Source organism: Oxyura jamaicensis, chromosome 2 (genome assembly GCF_011077185.1).
Source record: "Oxyura jamaicensis isolate SHBP4307 breed ruddy duck chromosome 2, BPBGC_Ojam_1.0, whole genome shotgun sequence".
NCBI classification, from domain to species: domain Eukaryota; kingdom Metazoa; phylum Chordata; class Aves; order Anseriformes; family Anatidae; genus Oxyura; species Oxyura jamaicensis.
In genome coordinates, this window is record NC_048894.1 from 54,547,543 (window position 1) to 54,565,183 (window position 17,641).

At 38.0% G+C, this 17,641-nt stretch overlaps 1 protein-coding gene across 2 annotated transcripts in view; it reads right to left on the bottom strand.

Moving 5' to 3' along the window:
• ADCY1 (adenylate cyclase 1) overlaps nt 1–17,641 on the bottom strand; it is a 163,049-nt gene that overhangs the window by 4,470 nt on the left and 140,938 nt on the right. For both annotated transcript variants that reach the window (XM_035318420.1, XM_035318419.1), the window contains 5 exons: nt 16,761–17,017; nt 15,991–16,117; nt 7,439–7,555; nt 6,057–6,203; nt 5,568–5,666 (listed from right to left, as the gene is read on the bottom strand). In XM_035318420.1, coding sequence (XP_035174311.1) covers nt 5,568–5,666; nt 6,057–6,203; nt 7,439–7,555; nt 15,991–16,117; nt 16,761–17,017 — 747 coding nt within the window. The remainder of the gene's footprint in view (nt 1–5,567; nt 5,667–6,056; nt 6,204–7,438; nt 7,556–15,990; nt 16,118–16,760; nt 17,018–17,641) is intronic.

Consider the following 17,641-nt stretch of genomic DNA (forward strand, 5'->3'; position numbering starts at 1 on the left):
TGCACTGTTTTCTCAAATACTGAATTTCTTTCTTTCTTTCTTTCTTTCTTTCTTTCTTTCTTTCTTTCTTTCTTTCTTTCTTTCTTTCTTTCTTTCTTTCTTTCTTTCTTTCTTTCTTTCTTTCATCTTTCTCTTTCTTTCTTTCTTTCTTTCTTTCTTTCTTTCTTTCTTTCTTTTTCTTTCTTTTCTTTCGCTTTCTTTCTTTCTTTCTTTGTTTCTTTCTTTCTTTTTCTTTCTTTCATCTTTCTTTCCTTTTCTTTCTTTCTTTCTTTCTTTCTTTCTTTCTTTCGCTTTCTTTCTTTCTTTCTATCTTTCTTATCTTTCTTTCTATCTTTCTTTCTTATCTTTCTTTCTATCTTCCCTTCCCTTCCTCCTTCCCTTCCCTTCCCTTCCCTTCCCTTCCCTTCCCCTTTTTTTTTTTCCTTTTTCCCTCCTCTCTTTTTCTGATTTCTGGGAAGAATGGAAAGCACAGTTCCCATGGTTAAGTTGTTCTGTTGCTAGAGAGCTGCAGATGTTTGTTGTGAGCATTACACAGAATATAACCTGGTTTCTTACAAAACTACTTTGCCTGATGGTTATTAATAGCTACAGTTTCTGCCCTTTTCTCCCTTTGGGGATTTTGCTAGATCCCAGCTCCATGGGTCCATGTTGTTCCCATTGACAAAATTCCTGTTGTGTTTAATCCTGCGAGATACAGAACAGCTCTATTTTCTTTCCTTTCCAGGCAAGCTGAAGGGATTTTTTATAAAACATAACTAAATGAACTACAGCAAAAGAACCAGAGAGGATCAAATAAAATAATGAATTATCAAGATAAGATGAAAAAAAGAAAAAGAAAAAGAATAAAATGAAAAGAAAAAGAAAAGAAAAAGAAAAAGAAAAGGAAAAAGAAAAAGAGAAAGAAAAAGAAAAAGAAAAAGAAAAAGAAAAAGAAAAAGAAAGAAAAAGAAAAAGAAAAAGAAAGAAAAAGGAACCCCCCAAACAAAACATAAGGAAATACTTTTTACACCTACAATCTAATTAAACTGGCACTCATTTTCAGAGAACATTGCTGATTCCAAAATTTTAGCTAGATTCAAACATAATTATACAAATTAATGGAAGAAATATTTGCTATGAACTGGTAAATAGATATTATCTGTAGATATAGAATTTCTTAAACAGCATATCATTAGAAAGTGGAAAACAGAGATTTGCATGTTTGCTCTGTAACTCATGCCCTTCCCCCAGTATCTACTGTTGGCTCATTAAAGATAGGTTACCAGGGTGGACCTTTGACCTGAGTCAGTATTGTTGCTCTCATGTTGTACTTTTATTTGAATAATAAATATGAATTCTTGAACAGATTTACAAAGTGAAAGTCGGCTAAAGGTAGGATATGGTGAAAGAAATACAGGGTCATTGGCTGTCTACCTTCAGTATGGTGTTTCACAACATGGCTGTGGTAGCTGGCATGAGATGAGAGATTACTGGATTTATGACATGATAGTGAGATTTTATAAATTGACTGTGGCTCAGAAACCTGAGAAACAGGCTGCTATTTGCTTTTCTCAGCTTAATTTGAAAGTGGTCTTCCATATATCTGGGAAAGAAAAAATAAATAAATAGAGAAAATGCTAATAAAAAATGATTGAAATGAAAAACTTGGGCAAGTCCCAGTTTTTGGAAGGATAGTTTTCTTTACATGTTTCTTGCAATGTCAGCTAGCTCCACTCTTTTCCAGCCTCACTAAGACAAAGTAAGAATAGGAATTAATTTTAAAGTTAAAAGAGCTGGTGACTACACTTCTAACAGAGAGGGTGAAGAATATTGAATGTCTGGAACAAGGAGAAGTCTATGGTTTTATTAAATCTCTAATCTTTGTATTCTTTTTCATTCCAAAGCATTCTTGCCTGATTCATGCTTTGATTTCCTGCATTGCCTTTCACGGTTGCAGGAGAGATGACACGTCACAAATACAGGATTTACTGTAGATGGCATATGTCTCTTAAAAGGGTTACTGCCACACTCTTTTGAACTTGCACTGAAAAACACATCAAATTCAGGACCCTAGTAAAATCAGGATCCTAGTGAAATCACAGATGTAATTTACAAAGACTCCACACATATAGTGAACTTACATTGTGCAGAAGATCTACAAAGAACCTGGTAAGCGTGCTGCCCTGACAGTGTAACTAGCAATGAATTATTTATTTAAACAACAGAAGAAAGGTTAATAGAAAGACTGCCATAATCATCACAGCAAAACCACCCTGACAGAGGCAATGTGAATTTGCTATAAGCACCTGCTGAAGTCAAGCTGCAGAAAAAAAAGTCTTGCAAAATATGGGATTAAAATATTTAACTTTATCTGAGTTCTTATATGTGTAAGTATTTTCAGTTAAGAGCAGAGTTAACCACATACACAGCTTTGTGCTCATGTCCTAAACCTAGCACAAAATCCATGGCACACAATTAGAGGCTGCACCAGATTTTCTTATGAAGCCGGGATACCCCTGGCAGAGGGGAGACCAGGAACACTTGAGTCTGGCATGGCTTCCAATGGACATATCTAGCTCTGTTGGGCAGTCCAGGGACTGTGTGAACATCTGGCAGTGATTGTATGGACATGGTAAGCTACCCAGGATCATCATACTTCTAATAAATGGCTGCATGCTGAAGACCTAGCAGGAAATTACCAAGAGGATATGAACAATTCCTGCCCACTTGCATCACAAAAGATAACACAGAAGAACCGAAAACCCAAGTTACAAATGAAAATATTATCTGTGATCACAAAAGATCTTTAAATTCTTGAGAGTTTGGAATGTTAAATAAGTTCTACCTGTACAGAAAAGATCAAAATTTGCCCCAGGATTTCAGAAAAAGCCAGGGTCCTGTACAAGACCATCTGCAGTGATTTAAAATACATTAATATGATAAGCTCAGAGCAGTACCTTTAGTACTGGACTAACTCAGCTGACCCTTCAGTTAGCAACTATAAAATACAAGAGATAAACATGTTTAGGTTTTGGAACATATGCTACTGAAGTTAAGCAATAACACACGTGTTTTTAGGATTATAGTTCAAAGAGCATTTATAGCAGACACACAAGTATGCCTTTGCCTGTTTGTATGAGATCATATGGAACAAAATTCAAAGAATTTTCTGCCTTCCTCAGGAACCAGGAGTGAAGCATTTTCAGCATTAACTCAACATTTTAAAATGTCTTTTTATAATGTCCAGATTTCTACACTAGGGATAATTAAAATAAATAAATAAATAAATAAAGCATCTTGCAGACCAGAAAGTAAGTTGTGATACACTCCAGTGTGATTCTAATAGTTGATTTCAATGTTGCCTTATTTGTTTATTTATTTAATAAGGTTGGTTGTTCTTAGAAAGTTTACAGGCCATCTTCTGCCTCATTTTGCTTTTACCCTCTAATTCAGTGTTATTTTTTAAATTTTAAACCGTATGCATGAGTGCATCTCTACAACACTTGTACATGTGTATCAGAACAGGCATGCATATCTACCTGTACTCATGCAAAGCATTTGGCAGTGTCCCGCACAACATCCTTGTCTCCAAATTGGAGAGACATGGATTTATGTATGGACCGCTTGATCAATAAGAAATTGTATGGATGGTCCACATGAAGAGTTGAGGTCAATGGCTCAAAGTACAAGTGGAAACTAGTCATGAGTGGTGTCCCTCAGTATAGACTACTGGGACCAGTACTATTTAACATCTTTGTCAGCAACATGGGAAGTGGGATTGAATGCACCTTCAACATGTTTGCAGATGACACTCTGTGTGCTTGCAGCCCAGGAAACCGACTGTATCCTGGGCTGCATCAAAAAGATTGTAGGTAACAGGTTGTGGTGGTTTTACCGTGCTAGGCAGCTGAACACCACAACCGCTCTCTCTCCCCCTCCTCAGATGAGGAGTGGAAGAAGTAAAGGAAAGAACAACTCACAGGTTGAGGTAAGGATAATTTAATTAAAGAGAAAAAAATATATTATTAAGGAAATATTATTATTAATTAAACAATTCAACTAAAGGGAAAAAAGGGGAAAGGGAAAGAGGGAGGAGGAAATGGAGTAACAAAACAAAACAAGTAAAGGCTGTGTGGAAGTGCAGAGGAAAGAAATAACTCTCTACTTCCCACAAATGAGCGATGCTTGACCACGTCCTTGAAGCAGGGCCTCAATGCACATAGCTGGTGTTCGGGAGGAGGACAAACGTCTTCACAACAAGAGCCCACCCCTCCCCTCTTCTTCCTTTTTCCACCTTTTATTGCTGAGTGTAACATCGTATGGTATGGAATATCCCTTTGGTTGGCTTAGGTCAGCTGCCCTGCTGATGTTTCTCTCTCACTTTTTGGCCCACCCCCTAGGAGGGTTAGAGAGAGTCCTGATGCTGTGGCAGCACTTCTCAGCAGCAGACACAACACCGGTGTGATACCACTGCTGTTCTAGCTACAAGTGCAGAGCACAGCACTGTATGGGCTGCTGCAGGGAAAGTTAACATCCCAGCCAGACCCAGTACACAGGTCAAAGGAGGTGATTCTCTCCCTCTATTCTGCTTTCATGAGACCCCACCTGGAGTACTGCATTCAGCTCTGGGCCCACATGATAAGACATAGATGTGTTACAGTGGGTCCAGAAGAGGGTCATGAAGGCTGGAAAACCTCTCTTAGGAAGAAAGGTTGAGAAAGTTGGGGTTATTTAGTTTAGAAATGAGAAGGCTCCAGAGAGACCTTATCAGACCCTTTCAGTATTTAAAAGGGGCCCTACAGAAAGATGGGGAGAAACTCTATCAGGGGGTATAGTGATCAGACAACGGGTAACAGTTTTAAACTAAAACAGGGCAGGTTTAGTTATAAGGCAGAAATTCCTCATGATTAAGATGGTGAGGTACTGGAACAGGTTGCCCAGAAAAGTCATGGATACCCCAATCCTGGAAGTGTTCAAGGCCAGGTTGGATTGGGCTTTGAGGAACCTGGTCTAGTAGAAGGGGGTAGAAATAGATGATCTTTGAGGTCCCTTCTAATCTAAACCATTCTATGATACTACAATTCTATGATGAATAGGGAAGAGGTCTCAGGAAATTCTGGGAAATCTGAATGCATGGGTTGCCTTCTTATGTTCATTATATTGCTTGTATAATTAATTTTATTAATAGTTTATTAATACATTATGCCTTTTAAATGTAAATATTAATTTGAATAAAATATATTTGGCATTCTGCCAGAGGATTCTGTTTTTCCAGATGCTGCATACAAATCTAGTAAATAGATTCTGGGTTTAAAATACTACCATTCTGACTTAGGAGCTTTTTAAACAGATTCTTTACGAAGAATCCAGATCTGCAGACAATCAAATACAAATACAGGCATATGAGAAGTTGCTAGGATAGCAATTTTTCTTTGCAAGCTAATGTTGTTATTTGAATTTCAGATTTAAGTTGTTGTAAAGAAATAAAACAAGTTATCTGTAATCACACTGAGTTGGTTGTGTTCCTGGTATTCCTTTGGAAACTGAAGAACAGTTCCACCACATTGACCGTCATATAATCTTCTTACCTTAGTTCCTGAAGTAGGTACAAGTCCCACAGCTGCCATATATGTACTTCCAATTGTCTTGATCTTTTCTATGTCCTTATAATATTCTTTGTCCATAAGCTTTGTTTAAAACATAAAACTGATAAATATTACATAATATTTTAGACAAGCAACCATAGTTAACAAATAATGTGCAACTTGATTAAACCATATTATGTTTGGTAAGTTGAGGCTTGCTTGCTTTGTGGTCATTTAAAGAAAAACAAGCAAACAAACAAACAAGAAAATATCACTGACTTGCATTTTAATACTTTTCTTACAGTAAATTTGAAGTCAGATTCATGTCCTCAGATGTACAAAACAGTCACTTTGGAGAGAGGTCCAGCAGATTCTCAATATAATACTGTTTTATTAAACAGTTCAAAATATGTTGAACTGTTACAAAAAACCTCTGTTGATAGAAGTTTGGTAGAACTGATATGGTCAAAAGACAAAGCATTTAGACCTTACCTCATCAAAATCAGCAATAATTTCATTTAACAGGCGTAAACACTCCACTCCCATATTATTGCCATCCAGTTCAATGTAGAAATCATTGAAATTTGGGATGGAAGCAAACATCACTCCCACTTGTGAATATGACTGGTAATAAAGGTCCTGCAGTACATGAACAGATATATTTTTTGTTTAAAAAGTTTAATCTAAAACAGACATCATTATTATGATACCTATTCTACTGCTAAGCAGCAAGAGCAGTTGCCTTGATAGCTAGGACAAAAGCCATCAGTTTTGGTAGAGAGAAAGCCAGTCCTATTGAATATAAATAAGTCAATGCAAGATCTCTTCCCTCAAAAAAAATCCACAACATAAAATTAAACCTAAGCTATTAAAGCCATTTAAAAAACAAACAAAGAAAGAAACAGCAACAACAACAAAAAAACAACACGTAGTCTCTTTTCCCTGTTTAGGGAAGAAGTGACTGAAAAATTAATAGAAAGTCTGAACAGTTTCAGAACTTTTGAAATACCATTGCATTTTCTCAGTTTTGTTTTATAATTAAAATAGGAGACAGAACAGTCTTACACTGCAGCACAAAACCAGCCTTGCTTTTTAATCTCTTTCCCTGAGTTGCATAGTCCTGTATTCAGCATTAACAATTTAATCTTGTTCTGCCTGGTAAAGATCTTATTTAAAAATTAAGAGAGCTAACAGAAAGTATAATTGCTCTTCTGCAGTTTAAATACATTGGTCCAAACTCCAAAGCACAGAGACTCATCATTTACAAGAGTAGTGCTGTGGCCATTATGGCTACAATTGCTGCAGTTATTACAGCTGCTCTAGAAAAATTCTGGTAATGTCTTCTTGAACCAGTGTTCACTTCATCACTATGGATTTTGAGGTTAAAGGCTACTGCAGCTTCTCTGGATGTGTAAAATTCTATTTTTAACTTTAAAGGCCGAGTTTGGTATAATATGGTGTATTTACAGAACTAGAGTGGTTCAAATGGAAGCTTCTGGCAATTCACACACCTCACCACTCAGAACCAAACCAAGCTCATGAAAAACTATGATAAATTCCAATCCTCTAATTTAATTGAAAAAAATAAATTTTTGATATGCATGCAGACACTCAGATGCATTGATGTTGAATAATACAAAATTCCCTTATCCCACTTTTTCTTAAAACTCTTCAGAGAAAGAGGACAATACAAAGAAAGAAATAATCCTGATCTAATTTCTGCATACAAGTATTTACAAACCCATTTATTTTAATTTGAATGCAATTTTTTAAGTCCAAGCTTTTCTTGAAAGCATACAGTTGAAAGTTGACCCGAGCTACAAAGGGTCAACTCATACAACATTACCATATATTTAAACCTTATCTTGGTTTACCATATTCCTTGGATTAGACATAAGGAAGTGCTGTGCGACATGTGCTGGCAACAGATTGAAGAGAATTCGTTTATTATCCAGTTTGACTCTCTCCATATCATCTCTCTCTTCTTCTGCCTGTAGGGATAGAGGAAAATAAAAACTTTTCCAAAATGTAAAAAAGAAAAATTAACTGAAACCATCAAAAACATACTTTGAAATTAAGCTGAGCAAAATAATATCTATGAAGTAGAGTGAGCATCAGGGTCTTTTTACTTTAAGTTCTTAGTAATTCAAACTGAAGTCACTAGGCTGATGACTACTGTCAGGGCTTGATCAACTGTGTATTGGTGTCTCACACAGACCTTTGCTCTTTAAATGGACACTCTTAAAAAGCTATTAATAATTCCCCTTAAGTCACATTGACATTACAAGTGAATTACTTTTTTTTAGATAGGTGGAAATACTTACTGCACTATCTAATCCACTTTTCAAAAAAGGGAAGCCAGGAGAATCACCAGTATTTAAAGCAAATCTATGACATTTTGCAGTAAAATAAAAACTGGCATGGTAAAACAGCTTTAACAGAGAAAACTGTTTTACATTTGAACATCCTCAAGAGCGATAGGCAATTTAAAAACATATATATATTTTAATGTAAAAATAATTATTTCCATAGCTGTCTTTAATTACAACAGTATTTGTCATGAATACATACACAATTCCTGTACACAGCAGAGATTCTACAATTCATAAGAATGACAGCATTAAGAAAATGTCTAAGAGTTAACACAGCTGAGGTCCTTAACTCAAGGTTCTTGTGTCTTATTTTAAGCGACACTGGTCACAGGAGCCAGTGAGGGCCACACATAAGGATGCAATTCTAAAAATCAGATCCTTTATCTGAAAAATACTAAATATATAGGAATCTCTTTTTGGAACTCCTAGCTTTGCAAATTCCAGCCCAATACTTCTTAAACTCTTCTGAAACATTATTTGCTCCTTGTTCTGAGAGGGGCTTTGAGCCCTACATTCTGATTTTTACTTTCTATCACACAGCCCTGTGAGGAGGAAAGGAAACCAATGACATATTTTCTGGACTTTTTTGATCTTCCTGCTTTCTGCCTTTCAGGGGAACGCAAATGAAAATTTTCTTCTCTCCTTGTGACTCATGAACTCCTGAGCTCAAAGCTACTCTTTGAGCAGCTGAGATAAAAGGATGTATAGGCATCACCCTTTCCCAGGCAAAATAGACATTGCAAAGGGAGGAGAACTTGAGGCTGCAGAAAGAATGAAATAACACAGATCACAGGTGTTTACATTCTTGGTGGAAATATTATTCAGGCAGCTAAATAGCAACCAAATCTTCATCTATTTGTCCCTGTTCCTGTTGGCTCATTAAGGAAAGCTGCTACCATGATATTCACACAGTAGCTGCTGGTTCAAAAAACAAGATAGATTATTGTGACAATAAAAAAAAAAAAAAAAAGAAAGAAAGAAAGAAAATCCATAGGCATGAGTGACACCATTTTTAACATGCTACTTTTTGATTGTACCTGTTTGGTATTCATGGCACCTAGGTCATTCTGCAGACTTTAACTGTATTTGAAAAGATGCAGTATTTAAAAGTAAGCTTTGCTTTTTCTTCACATCTGGTGACAAAATTTAGAATGTTCTTTGGTACTATGGCATTTCACATCAATATAATAAGCAGTTATCACATTTTATGCAGTCACACAGCATCCCACAGTATTTACATTGCTGGTAACTTGTTACATGTCTGTTCAGGAAGTGGTCTGTACTGTTTTATCACTTGAGCTCTCAAACGGCTATTTAATAGGCATTAAAATGCACTAGTAATGCCACCAACTGACTAGTTATCACATGGAAATCCACTTTTTCAGAATACAGCTAAAAAGAAATTGGGCACTGGTGCTCCAGAAACATGATCCTTGTACCTGAAGGTGGCACTAAAACCACAGAGAAAAGACCCATCACACTGCAAGACAGGATTTTTGGACACAAAGTGAATGTACACATGGCAAGTCTTGGCTGCCAATCATAGAATACGTATTTCTTAGAGGTGTAACACATCAGAAAAGATAGGCAAATGATATATTCTAGTATTCCCTAAATAATGCAACAATCAGTAACATAATAGCATTATCTAGCATTATCTTTACTTTCCTCTCCTGACAAATCCTGGATAAGAAAACCACATCTGTGTCAGTTTTGGCTTCTTCATAAACTTTTTTTTTTTTTTTTTTAGTTTTGTTGATTCATTTATATACGAAAAAGTGATTAAGAGTCATAAATAAGGGAAATGCTCCTATATTTGCTATTTACAGCTATTGTCATATGAGGCACATAAAGTTTCTCAACGATGTTTTGTAGAAGCTGAAATTCTCTTCCCATTGCCTGTTTCTTTTAAAAAAATCCTTCTGAAAATACTGTGATATTCAGAAAAGTGAAATTTGACGCAGAAAAAAGTGAATAAAACCAAAAAGAACCTGTATGACCAATGACGTGGACAGTAAGTACAATATAAATGTTTTACTGACTCATGATCAGTTAGAAAATGTGGGTTTTTTGTTTGTTTCTCACATAGTATACCTAAAACTTGCTGCATTACTTCTGTTCTTCGTATGTAACAGATGCATTTGCATTAGATTAACTTTTCTCAGTGTCCTGGTTTCAGTTAGGACAGAGTTAATTTTCCTCCTAGTAGCTGGTAGGATGCTATGTTTTGGATTACGATGAGAAGAGTACTGATAACATGCTGATGTTTTATTTGTTGCAGAGCAGTGCTTAGAATCATAGAATCATAGAATATCCTGAGTTGGAAGGGACCCTTAAGGATCATCAAGTCCAACTCTTGACACCGCACAGGTCTACCCAAAAGTTCAGACCATGTGACTAAGTGCACAGTCCAATCTCTTCTTCAATTCAGACAGGCTCGGTGCAGTGACAACTTCCCTGGGGAACCTGTTCCAGTGTGCAACCACCCTCTCTGTGAAGAACCCCCTCCTGATGTCAAGCCTAAATTTCCCCTGCCTCAGCTTAACCCCGTTCCCGCGGGTCCTGTCACTGGTGTTAATGGAGAAAAGGTCTCCTGTCTCTCGACACCCCCTTACGAGGAAGTTGTAGACTGTGATGAGGTCTCCTCTCAGCCTCCTCTTCTCCAGGCTGAACAGGCCCAGTGTCCTCAGCCGTTCTTCGTACGTCTTCCCCTCCAGGCCTATCACCATCTTCGTAGCCCTACACCAAGGGCTACGTAGCTTACACCACGCTACACGTAGCTTACACCAAGCTACACGTAAGCTACACGTAGCTTACACCAAGCCAAGGACTTTTCAGCTTCTCATTCTGTCCTGCCAGCGGGCAGGCTGGGGGTGCAGCAGGAGCTGGGAGGGGACAGACCCAGGACAGCTGACCCAAACTGGCCAAAGGGGTATTCCATATCATCTGATGTCATGCTAAACAATATATAGGGGTGGATAGCCAGGGTGGGAGGGCCGGCTGCCTGGGGATAGTCTGGGCATTGTTCAGCAGGTGGTGAGCAATTGCATTGTGCATCAGTTGTTTCGTACACATTATTAGTAGTAGTACTATTATCATTATTATTGTTATTATTATTGTTATTTTTATTTCCCTGTCTTAATAAATTGTCTTTATCTCAACTCAAAGCGTTTACTTTCCTGTTTCTCTCCCCCATCCCAGAGAGGGAGGGGAGAGGGTGAGAGAACAGCTGCGTGGTGTTTAGCTGCCAGCCGGGTTAAACCACAACACTCAGAAATGCAATTTTAAAAGTCAGTTTTGCTTATCTGCTTTTTCTCAAAACACAGTTTGGTGTTTTCCTCTAATATTAGCATAGATTACTGGGAATCTACCAACACATTCTTCTTAATAATGACATTATTTGCAGGATACTTTCAGTTTTTAAAATATTATTTAGTTAGTACTAGTCTGTGGTTCATGATGAAGTAAATAAAAACAAAATATTGAGAAAATCTTTTCTATTGCAGTTGTATGCCACTAATTGTTTTATTCATCTGAGAATTTTTTTTTACAGGATTAGCACTGCAATCAGATTACTAAAACTATGCAAAGTGCTTCCAGAATAGTTCTTGAGTCTGAAATTCTTCCAGTCATGAGCCAGCACCAGCAGAACTTCCTGAACTCCATATTATACCACGTTATCTAAAATCTTTCACACTGCACTGGCTGGCAACTGGGATATGTGAATCTCCAGCTCTATTAGTAGTTCATGCAATTCAGTGTTTGCACAATGAACCACTACACTCACCCTGTAAAATGGAAGAAAATTGCTGGAGATCATGTGCATTTATGTGAACAATTTTCTAAAAATTCTGCTACTGAGAAGATAACCAACTTAAGCCAAATATTTTTATGAAAAATAATACTTCAGCCACAGGGAAACATGACCAAGACTGTTGTTAAACCATGTACAGGACTCCTGCAGTCTAGCAGCTGAGGAGAACTGTCGCTCAAGATAATGTTTCTTTTCCCTTGTCTCCTCTTAATGGTTGTTAAACAATTAGTAGTTTGGAGCCTGCCTATTATTCAAAGGCAATTTTAACACATAATGTTTCCTACCAACAATCTGCCCAGAGCTTTTAATACTCAGATTTTTATTATACTAAAGAGCCTAATAAGTACAAATATAATATATATTTATTTTTTTTTTGCTCACACATCAGAAAAGGTAAACACCATAAACACTTCTGTAATAACCATCACAGTGGTACCTCTGCATATTGTTAACAAGCCCTTGGATTGAGCATCATTTCAACACAACATACTGAGTGAAAACCAGGTCAATGTTCATTAAGACATGATATACATTATTATTTATTGTACATTAAATAGATCTTCCATGGAGAACTGAGAACGAGGGTATATCCCCAGACGACTAAAGAGACGGCCAAGCATTTACCCAGAATACTGGCTTCAAAGTATGGCAGTTATGATGATCCTTAATTTCTGAATTTCCTGCCTACACTGATTTTATTCTTTCTGATTATATCATGTAAATCCCACAGACAGGATGGTAGCACCTAAGTACTTGATGTGCAGTTAGAAAGATCTGAAAATAGCATTTTGTCTTCTTTTGGAAATGAAGTTTTCTAGGTACCTGAAGATGCTGGTGGACATTACTGAAATTTGATAAGAATCTTAACTCCCCTTATTTTCCTTTGGAGTAAATGTGCAACATTTTAACAACTTGCAGCAGATGACTAGGTATTGCTGTAAAACATGGCTCCAAGATAACAGAAAAAAGTTCTTATTTCTTCCCTTTCTATTGTCCAGTTCTGTTCTTTCAGCAAGCAAACATTCCATTACTTTTCTGTACTTGATTTTTTAAAAATGGTTTCCTAATAAAAAGCCGATTTAAAACTAAATCTTTAAACAGTACTTTCCTTAAGGATGCACAATTCACCATGCAAATCACTGTAGCTGGAATGATGAAGAGCATTTAAGGTGCTAGAGCTCGCTCTTGACATACTGAAAGGTCACAGGATGGCAAAACAGCATCTTCCTGCTTGCTACTCTACTTCATGGGTAGAAATAACATACAGTAGGTCTCGTAGTCATGGATCATATGGCACTCACACACCTCCACCATGTGCCAGAGTATATAAAGTCGGCTGCTATCCAGCTAGCTACTCATGTGCTGCTCTGAGTATCAAAGTCAGGGGATATTTTTTTCCTCTTGGAAATTATATCTGGCACCACAACAAACACAGACTATTTGGTCCAAAACAAATTTTGGAGGCTGACAGGCACAGCACATATAGATACTGGGGTCACAGAAAAATAATAAAATGAAGTGGTCATGCATTCTTGACTCAGTTAAACAGCACGGAGTCCTCAGCAATTATAGAACAAGATAAGTTTAAAGCTTACTCAAATGGTAAATAAATGATAAATAAAAAACACTCAACTATGTAAGTAAAACACAGAGGTAGACATGGTCTTGGACATTGAGACAAACAAAAACTCCCAACAGAACTTAACTGCTACGTAGAAAAACATTATGAGTAGAAGAAAATAGAGCTAAATCAGTCTTGATTTCTCCATTTTAAGTAGCACAGTAATAAGATGGATGTGTTTAACCCATGTGTTGCAGTCTTGATCTTACATGTAAAAACAAGCACTCTGATGAATTAGACAGTCCCCTTAACAACACAGAATCATAGAATCATAAAATTAGAGAATAAGGTTGGAAAAGACCTCCAAGATCATCTAGTGCAACCGTCCCCCTACCACCAATATCACCCGCTAAACCGTGTCCCTAAGCACCACATCCAACCTGTCCTTGAACACCCCCAGTGATGGTGACTCCACCACCTCCCCGGGCAACCCGTTCCAATGCCTGACTACTCTTTCTGAGAATAAATGTCTCCTAATTTCTAACCTGAACCTCCCCTGGCACAACTTGAGGCCATTCCCTCTTGTCTTATCACTAGTTATCTGCAAGAAGAGGCCGACCCTCAGCTCCCCCCAACATCCTTTCAGGTAGTTGTAGAGAGCAATAAGGTTTCCCCTGAGCCTCCTCTTCTCCAGACTAAACAACCCCAGTTCCCTCAGCTGCTCCTCACAGGACTTGTGTTCCAGACCCTTCACCAGCTTCGTAGCCCTTCTCAGGACATACTCCAGGGTCTCGATGTCTTTCCCGTAGTGAGGGGCCCAAAACTGAACACAGTACTTGAGGTGCGGCCTCACCAGAGCAGAGTATAAAAGGACAATCTACTCCCTGGTCCTGCTGGCTATGCTATTCCTGATGCAAGCCAGGATGCTGTCAGCCTTTTTGGCCACCTGGGCACACTGTTGGCTCATGTTCAGGCAAGTGTCAACCAACACACCTAGATCCTTTTCCTCTGCACAGCTTTCCAGCCACTCTGTCCCAGGTCTGTAGTGCTGCAGGGGGTTGTTGTGATCAAAGTGCAGGAGCTGGCACTTAGTTGTGTTGAACCTCATCCCATTGGCCTCTGCCCATTGACGCAGTCTGTCCAGGTCCCTCTGCAGGGCCTTCCTACTTTCTAGCAGATAAACACTGCCCCCAGCTTAGTGTTGTCTCTGTTGCCTGTCCCTTCTGAAGAGCTTATAGCCATCCATTGCAGCAATCCCATTGTTGCAATAATCCCACCACGTTTCAGGGATGGCAACTAAGTTGCAGTTTGCCTGCCACACAATGGCTTCCAGCTCCTTTTGTTTGTTGCCCTTGCTGTGTGCATTACTGTAGATGCACTTCAGTTGTGCCATTACCCTCACCCACAACTTTCACACTGTTCCCCCATGCTCATCTCTACTGAGCTTTATTTCATCCCCATCCCCCTTCATACCTTGTTTAAAGCCCTCTCAATGAGCCCTCTCAATGAGCCAAAAAGCCCTGCCAGCTCCTGGGCTAGGATACATTTCCCTCTTTGAGACAGGTGGTACTCATCTGCAGCCATCAGGCCAGGTGCTGAGTAAACCATCCCATGGTCAAAAAAAGCACAAATTCCTGTGATGGCACCAGCCTCTCAGCCATGTAGTTATCAGCTGGGTTTTCTGGGTCCTGTCAATATCTCTCCTTGCCACTGAATGGATAGAGGACAACGCCACCTGTACTCCTGTTCCATCTACTAACCACACCAGTCCCCTGAAGTCCCTTTAGATAGCCTTCAGGCTTCTCTCAATGATTTCATCGCTGCCAGCCTGAATCATCAGTAATGGATAATAATCGGAGGGGAAAACGAGGCCAGGAAGTTTCCCGGTAACGGCCCTGACCCAGGCCCCCGGGAGGCAGCAGACTTCCATATGGGTAAGGTCTGGCTGACATATGGGGTCCTCTGTTCCTCTCAGAATGGAGTCACCTTTGATAATTAACATAGTTAACAGCATGTAGGTGTGAACAAGTTGTAACCCATATGAAATACAGGAGTGTAAAAGTGTAAGATCTATCATAATGGCAACTTCCGAATTCCATCAAACCAAACTTCCATCTTCTTCAACTTCCTCTTTCCTTCAGGGGTCAGTGTGACACACTTTGGAGGTAGGCATAGGAGTGCTGGGGTGTGAGGGGAAGTAGACTTTTCCTGACACTCCTGCTTATGGCTAATATAATTTCTATAGTTTTTCCTGTGAATATGATAGTTAAGAAATGTATTAAAAAGAAAATAGCCCCAGAGGGGTATCTAAATAATTTTAATTAAATAATAATAATAAAAACAAGCAAACATGGATTTATTTTCTTTATCTCAAGTTTGTACTGGTAACAGTAAATTTCCCATGTTTGAAATGTGCATTCATAATCTATCTTAGATATAATTATATTACTTCACTAATGATATGCTGTTTTGGAACAATTGCAAACAAAAATTCACTTCTCCAAAGCAAGTGAATTTTATACATCTCTGGAAAGAAGGGTACAATAACTTTTCTCTGTAACAGACATGAAAGATTTTGAGTGTCTTAGTTCTGCTAATTTTTCTGAACATACTTGTAAACAGTTTCATAAAGTCAGACATAATTCCATGTACATGAGTACTAGAAATCCTATAACTTACCTGCACAGCCCAGAGGTAGTCCAGACGTAGCTTCAAGTCCACCTGTCTGGAATGCAGTGCCAAAGCACAAGAAAATAGCAAAATAGCTAGTATTGGTTCATAGCCACGCATATAAAATGAGCCACCCCTTAAAAATAAAAGGAAAGTAAATGGATTATTCCAGGTTTTCTAATAGCAAATAATCTATATTTTTAATATCAAATCTTTAGGTTGGGACCTGTGGGTACTGCCTCATCACTAGCCTTTTCTGAAAAGGGTTATACTGGCAGGGTGCTACATGACAGTACTGTGACTGCATTACACCGACATTCAACTTCTTCAGGACTTTATGATATACATTATCATAATACGTGCGCATATTCTTATTTAGGAAATACAAAAAAACTCAGAATTCAAAAGCCTAAATGAAGTTGGAATTGGTTGAGGGCTGCTGAAATATGAAAGTGAAGTTTTTAAGAGTTTTTTATTATTATTATTATTATTATTTCTGTTTCATACTACAGTTATACTGCAGCATAATCAGCTGAAGTATGTTAGGATAAAACTTAAGAATAATAGGGCAACAAATGCTAGCTCCCAAAAGCTTATATACCAATGATTGGTATTACTAGATCCTACAGTTGCTGGGGAAAGGATGGCTTAAGTATTTCTCAAGTTCTACAGAGTATAAGGCCTTAAGCAGCATTGAATGCTAGAGCACAATTCACAAATGAATACTAATGACTGTCTATACAGAAATGCACATTGCTTTAACTTTGCAGGATACCTACCCCACTGCTTTTCTGTAACCACTGAGTTCCAGAATAACTATGTACAAAATTGTAACAAAAAGCAGGAGAATCATTTTTGGCAAGGAAGATACACGTAGAAATATTGCCAAGGTGAGAGTCCCCACTACACAAGAAAGGAAAGCATAGTGGGCTGTGTCACATGGAAGTTCATTCATCGTTTTATTTGTTCCACCAGGAGAAATGATAACTATTGAGCTGCTGGAATTGGTATTCCAAACCCAAGGCATGCAGCCAACCTAGAAAATATAGGAGAAGGAAAAAGGGAGAAAGTAAGTTAAATGTGAAATAAACAGAAATGCAGCTGCTGTGGGGACTGACAGTAGTTCCTCTATAATTGGGAAGAAATTGATATGGAGTTCCCAGCCATCTCACTGCTATAATAAAATCTCCCTCCTTTTCCTTGAACGCTTTATTCAGTTTCAGGTGGGAGACGTGTTCATTAGATGCCAGCAGGGCCAACTAATTGAAGTCAGGGATTAGTTGAATAGTTTCCCTCTCAGTGCTCAAAACCAAGAGATTCTCAAGCTAACATATACCTGAGAAGCTTATGAACTTCAGTAAACCTTGTATGTGGTTATTTGGGTTAGAAATACTCTTGCACACAACCCAGAAATAGATGTGTTTGTTTCTAAACTATGTAAGCTTTATCAATCTCTATTAATCAAATATAAAATAAATGTTAATCTCTGATTGAAAAACTAAGAATGAATAATGTATTTTCTCCACCTCTGAGCTACTTTTGCTATTACATATGATTCAAATACAACATCTTGTCTTTATTTATCCATACCATTTCAGTTATCTGAGGAGCTCTATTTCCTCTCTTGGTTGGGATAAAAAAAAAAAAAAAAAAAAAAAAA